Source organism: Aptenodytes forsteri, unplaced genomic scaffold, assembly GCF_000699145.1.
Source record: "Aptenodytes forsteri isolate BGI_AS27 unplaced genomic scaffold, ASM69914v1 Scaffold166, whole genome shotgun sequence".
NCBI classification, from domain to species: Eukaryota; Metazoa; Chordata; class Aves; order Sphenisciformes; family Spheniscidae; genus Aptenodytes; species Aptenodytes forsteri.
Window position 1 is genome coordinate 2,161,668 of NW_008796110.1, and position 10,030 is coordinate 2,171,697.

Sequence of the window (10,030 nt, forward strand, 5' to 3'; positions counted from 1 at the left end):
CTTGGCTAGTGTAAGCATTACCTAGCAACAACTAAAACACCGGTGCGTTATCAACTTTGTTCTCATCCTAAATCCAAAACACTGTACCAGCTACTAGAAAGGAAATTAACTCTATCCCTGCCGAAACCAGGACACAAGTGTACTCCGTAACCTCACAGGGAACTAAGATTACAGTTTGCATTAGGAGCGGGGATGTTTTAGATTCATGTGAAATGTAACTTGATAAAGTAGGCACATGCAGGATAAGGTAGTTGCTGAGCAGCATCTTAAGAATATCAAGGTACATGTTTAAGGATTTCTTCAGAAGAATATGAATTTTCAAGTTCAGTGCACAAAGAAACTGTTATAAAACAGTTGTTTATCAGAAAGAGTCCTCCTTGACACCAGTGTAAGGCATCAAAAATTCAAAAGGATCCATTGCATCCTTGATTCTGAATTAAAAACTTCATGATTTTTTTTTTTTTCCTCCTCTAAATAACATTTCTGGCTAGTTTAGGCTGCATTTTGAAAGGCTTATAAACAGCTGAGGTCACAGACACATTGCTTCAGTAATGTTTGGCTAATGTGTTAGTTTAACTCCAAGAGTTGTTTAATGCTGCTGGCTGTAAACTGGGAAGGAGGAGGGAGAATTTCTTTCAGTACCAGATTATTGCTTTATATCTACAATAATTAAATGTGTCCTTAGGCTTGATAAAATATAAGTTATTCTCTTATGCCATGGATATGGATTTTCTTCAAGTGAATGGAAACAGAACTATTCTACAAAGCATCCTTCTATAGGGTTTATAGAAGATTATTTAGTCTGATTTTGGAGTGATTTTGAAGCAGGATCTATTTATCAGCCATTCAGTGTGTCAAAAATGTAAAGGACTTTGTATGCAATACAGCAAAGACTCTGAAGATTTTAGGTGATGACATTATACTTATAGTAGGTATGCCTGTTAAAAGGATGTCCAGTAGTAGACAAATGCTTATGTTTATGACTTGAAAAACTCAGGACACCAGTTCAGGTGCACAAACCAGTTTTTCTTTGTCTGTATTTTGAATGACATCATTGGAGGTAGTCACAGCTCTGTTATCCGGACAGTGTAATCGATTCGTGCTGTGATGTCTTCGAAGGAGTAGAAACATGGATGGAGCTCTGTCTCTACGTTTCCCACTGTATCTCATCCCTTTTGTCCCTTTTGGTAAAGTAGTTCCTGTAAAGGGAAATAAACGCTTTCACCTTATGCTAACCATGAGACTGAACTGCTGGTCTTTCCTTTAGAGACTGAGTACATTAAATGAGCTACATTTTCCTCTTCTGTTTTACCTTTTTAACTGCAGAAGAGTGATTTCAAAACAAGTCTGTAAACCTTTTGAACAATGCTTCATTGTGAAATTTGAAAATTTCTTTCCACTTATCCGTCTACAGTTATACAACAGAAAAAATAAAAAAGACTTTCTAAAAGTATTCTGGAATTGCTCAGCAAAGAGAGGCTTCAGAAACAGATCTCAAACTAAGTAACTATGTTTGGATATTTCAAAAAAAAAAAGGATTGGCACAAAGGAAGGATGAAGAAGGTGAAGGTTCACACATGATTTTCCATAGTTATCCTATTTCTGTAGTTAGCTTATTATGTATTCTTGAAATTCTACCATGTAATTCTGTTTTAGGCATCCAGAATATATTAAAAATTTAGTTAAGATGGTGACAGATTGAATACAATTACCTGAGTCAATCATGGGTTAAAATTATGCATGGCAACATAACCACACAGAGAATAAAATGTGAAAGGGCCCAGAGGCACAGTTCCCTCACTGCTCTTTAACTATCTTGCTAAATGATTGCTGACAAATTATGAAAAAAAAAACACCAAAAACATTATGAAATTAGTGAAATTATTTAAAAAACCATGGGCTACTTTGTATTTTCTGAGGTGGTCTACACTAGCATTACAGGGACATTTTTCCTAAGCAAAAGTAACATTTTCCTATGATGGTGCCCAATAAATGTGGTTCCTGGATGAGGATATCCAAGTTCACTCTTTAAGATAAATATCCTGTCCAAGAACTATTCAGTGTGGTTTCCCAAAATCTTTTTATATAAGCTGGAATTTATATAACCTGGGCTCACTACCTCAGGTCAGTGGTGTATTCTGTATTACTTTCTCTCCATAGTGTGTTGCATTTAGATTTAGCAGCCAGTCCTCAATAACCATTAAGTGGAGCAATTAAACACTCAATGACTTAAACTAGCACTAAGATGCAATTCCCTGTAATGGTATTGGTACAGTATAAGCATACATGGCAGTACAGTACAGGATATCAAGAGTGCTCAATTCTGCATATCTGGTTGTCAAAAAAAAGAGGCATTTGTACAACCCAATGGCTTTTGTTACAGTGTTATATACCGAATCTAGACGTGCCTCCACCTATGCTCTTAGTTATGGTCAGCTACAATGTTTCTCCACATGGTTTAATTATCTGATCTCTATACAGTGTTAATCAGTTTTTCCACAGAAGTATTCACTTTAATTTGATAGGCTATCCAACAAAATATATTTTCTTAGAAAACCTTTTCATTTTGTGGACTATCTATTCTCAGATGAACTTTTCATCTGTATCATCCATCAGGGTATATTTTTCTTCAGATGAGATTAACATTCTTTTAAGAACACTAATTGAACATTTGTAATTTTTTTGTATCCTTGAGGCCTCTAGTTTCATTCTGTCCTTACACTTTCAAGGCTTCTGCTACCATCTTGCATTCATAATTTTGGGAACCCTTGCTAAAATCCCCAGTTTTTCTTCAAATGCCTTTAAGCTTTGCTTTCCGGGTTATATAGCTAATCGTTTATCAGCACAATCCAGCCATGCATACCTCCTTGTTTTAGGTCCATTAAATGTTTCATTCCACAAAGCAACAATGAACTAAAAGACATATATAAATGATAAGACACATGAAAATAATTGTCTGGTACTGCTTGCTCACAGTATCTACTAGTTATGGCAGCATTGCTAGTACATTATCAAATTTACTTTACAGCAGGCACTGTGACTGTTATTGTACTTTCTAAAAATCTGTTATTCAACAGAGGAATTGTACGTTCTTCCCAGTGTTTAGGAGTCTGAATCTTCTGTGGCTTATTCCAGGTTTTAACAAGCTGTCATGGCTTAACCCAACAGGCAGCTAAACACCACACAGCCGTTTGCTCACTCCCCCCTGCCCAGTGGGATGGGGGAGACAATCAAAAAAAGGTAAAACTTGTGGGTTGAGAAAAAGACAATTTAATAGGACAGAAAAGGAAAATAATAATAATGATGATAAAAGAATATACAAAACAAGTGAGGCACAATGCAATTGCTCACCACCCGCTAACTGATGTCCAGCCAGTTCCTGAGCAGGGGCCGCACCTGGCCAACACCCCCAGTTTTTGTTCAGCATGACGTCATATGGTATGGAATATCCCTTTGACCAGTTTAGATCAGCTGTCCTGGCTGTGTCCCCCTCCCAGCTTCTTGTGCACCTACAGATTCCTCACTGGCAGGGCAGTATGAGAAGCTGCAAAGTCCTTGACTTAGTGTAAGCACCGCTCAGCAACAACTAAAACATCAGTGTGTTATCAACATTATTCTCATCCTAAATCCAAAACACAGCACTGTACCAGCTACTAGAAAGAGAATTAACTCTATCCCAGCTGAAACCAGGACACAAGCTTAACTTTATTAACTTGGCAAAGGTTGTTTTAACTTCTGTTATATGAGAAAGATCTTGTTAGAATCAGTTGGAGTGGCAGCTGCATTCAACAGGATGCTGCATCCCTGTTGATTGAGGTGCACAGCATGAGATGCTGTTACACTCTAGATGAGAACACTACTATACCAAAGAGAAAGATGATTCTGGCCTGTACTATAGTCTGTCTCTTTGTACATGATATTTCTAAAACCAGCAATAGAGTATTAGCTCACACTGTTATTGCTGAGCATAAGTGTCTGAAGTTCCCGTTGGTCTTAAGTGATACAAAGGGCATTTTGTATCTGTTGGTAAAAGATATCTGTTCTTTCCATGAGCTTTTTAAATGCTGCTGAGTGGAAAGATGAATTCCATCATTGCTTGAGAGTAATATTTTGAAGGTTACCTCCATACCTCCATACCAACAACAGTTGAGTATGTGTTTATTGGATTGAAGAAATTTATTGGTTCAACCTGCTATTTGAGCAGTGAAGAATAATTTCATTGTTTGGAAGACTGTAGACTGGCATTTTTCTTGCCCTCCATTCTGTCAAAGGAATTGGGAGCAAAGCATGAAGAGCTTTCCAAAATTTTATGTTGAGTCTCTTGCATCTTCATGGGGTCTTAAGTCTTTATCACACATAATTTTTTTATATTCCTCTTCCATGGTTGCTCACATCTAATTTTTGCAGCCAGAGTTTTGCTGGCAGAACTGTGAAATTGGCACAGTAGTTAATGTGCCACTTGTCACTCTCAAAGCACTGTTTATTTCACTGGATTTCAGTTTTGTATGAAAGCTGCTATACAAAACAAGAGAAAAAAATATTTTATGGGAGACAGACAGACATACAAGAAGAAGAAATTGAAATTCTGGGGTATGTAGATTGCTGTCCCCACTTCTACTGGCTAGCTTCTGCTTGATATGTACCCAGTATTTCAAGCTTTTTTGGCATTCTCTGGAAACCACTCACAGTGGGCTTAGTGCCTCTAGGTGCTACATTAACAAGTCTTCTACTGTAGGAATTGACTATGAACTGGATATTCTCCTTTTCTTGGTTGTTCATATGGAGAAATGTGAAAGCATTGGGAGGTAGGTTTTGTGGTGGTTTGGTTTTTTTCCCTAGTAAAGACAGACTTCATTCTCTGGTCACTGAAATAGAACTTTAACATACTTGAATTTGTCTTCAATGGACATAACTATAAATATGATTCACCTATACATATGAATTTGGGCGATAGGTGAAAATGACATTCTTTGTGTAGTTTTTGAAAAGTCCCTAGGAGTGCAGGTCCTTGATGTCACCTTGAGGGAATTAATCAAAATGTGTTCTAATTTGGCTGGCCTGGTTGCCAAGGTAGACATGTAGTTTTCAATCTTTGAACATTTTGTTGATCGAAGTAAGAACAGAGTGTCAATTTATAACTTTTGACAGCTTCAGCAATGGCCCTTTCTGTGAGGCGGTGTCATGTATAGAGGAGAGAGCAACAAGCACAACTGCTATCCTTAATTTATTTTGATAAAACACTTTTACACAGGTGGTCAGTGTTAGAAACTGATCACATTAACTGTGACCAGGTTTAGACACTTACATCTCAAGGTCTTTTATGAGCATTGGCTCCTAAGTTGATGATATTAATTTTATTTTCATACTTAATGGGGAAATTCTTTATGAAGTTCATTACAAGGTTGCTATTTTGTGCTACTGCACTGTATTCATGCCCTAAAGTCAAATTGTGCCCTTCTGCAAGTCAGAAGGAGTTTCTCTACTTCTGTTTTATCACAGAATTTCCTAATATTCTGCAATACACACACAAAAAAACCCCCAACCAACCAAACAAAAAGATTGCAAAAGATTATCTTTTTAAATTGTTTTAATTAATCATAGATAGGATAGATTCTGTGATGATGATAATAACACACATTTTCTCTTTGTAAGGTTTTTGGATTTATTACCATACTAGCCTTGCATTACGAAGAACCTGCTCAATCTCTAATTAGTATTTTTCCTCCAAAATATATTTTCTGGAAAACTGTTTTAACATTATTTATCCTAATTGCTTTTTAATTTTTTTCAGGGAGTGCTGGAACACCTGTTATCTTCAATGAAAATGGAGATGCTCCTGGACGCTATGATATTTTCCAGTATCAAATCACCAACAAGAGTACAGAATACAAAGTAATTGGTCAGTGGACTAACCAACTTCATCTAAATGTAAGTACTAGTTTGATTATGATGCTGACATTATAGAATACTCATTTAAGTATTACATTTTTTCAAAGCACTTCAAAAATATTGATGATTTCTTCTCTGTCAGTTGGCAGAAGAAAGCTCTTCCAATCTTCTTGAGAAGACAGTAAAAGCACAATAACCTGAACCAAGTTCTTTATATTTTAAAGTAGGTTGGGTTGTGTATTTACTTGCTCCTTTAAATGATATTTTAGAATTATTATATATCAGATATTCCTCAGACTGATTATGAAGTTAGGCAGGGAATTAGTAATTCATCCTTCAAAAGACAGTGTCAGACACAATGATGGGTACATATATATTGCCCAGGTATCTCAAATAATATAAAGGGATGGAAATGTATTTAGTAAAAGAGAAGTTTGGACTCTAACCACTTACAATTTAGTTGAAACACTGGGATGATGAACTACTGCAATAAAAATATTTCTTGACTATAAAGGGAGAATTTGGAGTTTTTCTATATAGTCAACTAGGATTAGTGTAGTCCCTTATTACTTAATAGCAGAAGAAACAAAAGACACAACAACTTACCCATCCTTAGGAGTTGTTTCTAATTGCTACCTTAATATGTTCTGCAAGTTCTGTGGTAGTTAAGCTCCACCTATGCATGGAATTATATTTGTTTTGAAAGTTGCCCTCCCAATAAGATTCAGAGAATATAATATGCAATAGTTGTATGACAGCTAAGCATCAAGCCACAGCTGTAACTTGAGAAGTTGTTGGGTCCAAGGCACTTCTTTCTGTCAGAAGATGGTTCCATGCAAGAAGAGTTACAGTCATGAGAAAAGCAAAATCAAGTTAACCTGTTTCCTTGATAGCTGTGCAATATTTACGGGGTTTACTTGAGGTACGTTAGCCATTTGGGTAGCTCTGCAAGTGTGAAATATCAAGTGTTGTTTTGCTAAAGGCTGATGAGAGGGGCAACAGTGTGAATTGATGACTAGATTCACCAAAGGGAGTTTATTCAGTGACTTTAATAAAATCACAAAAAGCAGGTTTCAAACATCTCTGGTTTTCCATGTGAGAGGTTCCTGAAGAAGAGTAACAAAGACAGTATAGTAAATATTTACAAATGATTCTCCTGTTGAGACTACTTTGCAATAATTATCTGAGTGCTACCCACAGCAACACATATAACTCCCCATTTTCAGCCACAGCTGTTAAACCACTTTACCATATCTACCATTTAATATCTGTAAATACTTGGCAAGAACTCATATATTTAATTCTTCTGCCCAAATAGAGGAAACCCTACCAACAGAAACTGTGTACAGCAGATTGTATGGCAGTGTTATTTCCCTGCACTAACCTGATATCTGTCTGTTGAAAGGCACGAAGGGAAAAAAAAATGGTTAAACAAGTTTGAAGATTAATACTAAATAGTAATTTTTGGAAAACACTAGAGTTAGACCCTTATCATAACTATTATGGCATACACTCCAGATCTTCATAATTGCTACAGTTTTCTGAAAAGTTAGTGTTTATTAAGTGAGCTGAAAAACTGATACACACATTTTGTACAAACGTTAGTACTAACATAGCAGTTACATACTAGTAACTGAGAGCTACCTTAGAATTTGCTTCAATTTTAATTCCATTCCAATCTACCTTTTTCTATCCCCCTCTAGACTGCTAAATTTTTCATTAAGCCTGTAGCTTTTCAGTCCCATTATTTCTGCCTGATGTATGCGTACTCCAGGGAATTGTCTGAAATATGATTAGATTGGCTGCTCCTCAGACTACTGAAACCAGACCATGCTAACCACATTGACCACAAAGCTAACAGGAAAAGATTTATCTAAGGACACCCCTTGTTAACTCTCATTAAGAATGGATGTGTTAGGATGTTCTTTGCCTCTCTTTTTTTGTCTCTTTTCTCACCTCCTTGAGCTCACATGCTGGACACCACTGGTTGTCCAAATTCGTGGGCGAGCTCTGTCTAACGTGTGAAGTTGTGGAGATGCAAACGGGTAGGCACACTACTCCACAGCAGGTGTTTCTGCTCCCAGCCTCTTGCCATGGCCCCGTTCTCATCACACCGCCCGCTGCTTTGCTGCACAACCCCTGCTCACACAGCCCAGGGTGCGAGCAGGCACACAGGGCTCTGTCCCCCTGTGCATGGTGCAACTGGATTGATTCAGCAAGGAGATGTTTCTCTCCCTACCTTTCACTTCTGTTTCTCAGCTTACTCATCTTTATCTAAAGCCTGGAAGATTTCTAAAGGGATTATTGGGCTTTATTTCTTAAAGTTTTTCAGGGTTTGAGATGCTGGATGCAAGTCTCCATCGGTGTCTGCAGGCACTGGTATAGTAACAATGAAGAAGGAAGTCGTAACAGGGGTGGTACCGTTTGTTTCCATCTGTTTCTACATTCACTAAACTTACTTAGCACGTGTCGAAAGTAGTTTATGCCACATGATGATCTGCTGTGGCAAAGCTGTTGTCTCCTCTTGCTAGACAAAATGTACTAAACTCAAGTAATCTTTGTGAATGATTGTCAATACTCCAAATCATCATATTGCAAATTAGGTAGTGCTTTTGATTGCCAATGGATCAGAGGGAAAACTATGGATGTTTTCATAGAATCATAGAATGGTTTGGGTTGGAAGGGACCTTAAAGATCATCTAGTTCTAACCCCCTACTAGACCAGGTTGATCAAAGCCCCATCCAACCTGGCCTTGAACACTTCCAGGGATGGGCAACGACAACTTCTCTGGGCAACCTGTTCCAGGGCCTCACCACCCTCAGAGTGAAAAATTTCTTCCTTATATCTAATCTAAACCTACCCTCTAAATCTACCCTCATTGGTTTCATTGGTTTCAGTGAAAACATCTGTATTTATTGAAGGCAAAGCACTATTAAGGTGGCAGAGCACTTTTTACCCTGCTGTTTTATAAAGGAGATGCTTTTAAGATAGAATACTTTCCCACTGTATCCTTTGTTTTCCTGCAGTTTCCTCTTAATGAAGACACATGTAACTATGATTTTTAATGAATCTCTGTCAGCTAGATATCCTCTATAGATACTTCTACTCCTGTTCTTACAGATATTTCTACTTCAAATTGTGTGGTAACATGTTGTAGCTATGACTGTGTTTATGATTGTGTTCATCTATACAGCTGGTATTGTGCTTCAGAAAAGTTATAGCTTTTATTCATTTATTTATTTTCTATGCCAGAAAAATAAATCATGAAAGTACCAGGTTTGCAGTACAGTTCAACCTTTAGAACAATTAATGTAACTCAGTTTAGAACACGTCTTGCATCTAAATAATCGAATCAAAGGGTTTCCTTTTTTCTTTCTGACCTTTTTTTTTTCCCTCTTCTTTTTTGTTTTCCTTTTCCTTAGGATGTTCTTTGATATTTTCTCTGTCGGGTTTTGGTTGCGAGTGTCTGTTGTGTGGGCTATGGCTCCTCACCCGGTGGCCAGCCCCAGTCCTGTCTCTGACCCCAACCCTCAGGATTCACGATTCCTCTGCCGGGGTCTCTGGTTCCTTAAAGTTTTTGCTGACTCTGCAGGGTCCTTGTGGTCAAGCTTCAGACTTGTTCCTTTCCTGGTGCAGTGCTGGCTTTCCCTTTGGGCAGAAAGTGTTGACTCTGGCTAGTAAAGACTGTATCATGTTCCCTAAGGGGCACTTGGTCAGCAGGCTTCACCAGCTGCAGAAACCCTTCTAGCTGCAATGCTGGTTTCTCCCTGTGGTCCTCAGTAACATTAATGCTCTCCTTTAGGCAGACTGACCTTTCAGATTTCCTCTGAAGCAGCTATAGCTTCCAGATATAGGAACCTCATGATTACTGATCAGTACTACTCTTGCAATTCTTACAAAACAAATGCATGTATGGCAATGCTGAGAGATACAGTACAAAAGTTAAATTAAAAAAAAATCATGATCTTCAAAATTTAAATTTCTGTGTGATTCTTGAGTTTGAATAAGTTATCTCAATCTTTGACAGATGCAAGGAAATTCTGAAAGCAGATATTTAGAAACATCAAATTATAATCTCAAAGAACCTGATTGTCTTATATACAATTATCACTTTACACAATTCTGACAAAGTAAATTTAA

General features: G+C 37.4%; 1 protein-coding gene across 1 annotated transcript in view; it reads left to right on the top strand.

The window, feature by feature from the left end:
• The window catches only part of GRM8 (glutamate metabotropic receptor 8), a 395,144-nt gene that overhangs the window by 301,938 nt on the left and 83,176 nt on the right, over positions 1 to 10,030 (top strand). Inside the window, exon 7 of the mRNA XM_009286787.1 lies at positions 5,792 to 5,928. Within this exon, the coding sequence (XP_009285062.1) occupies positions 5,792 to 5,928 (137 nt within the window). The remainder of the gene's footprint in view (positions 1 to 5,791; positions 5,929 to 10,030) is intronic.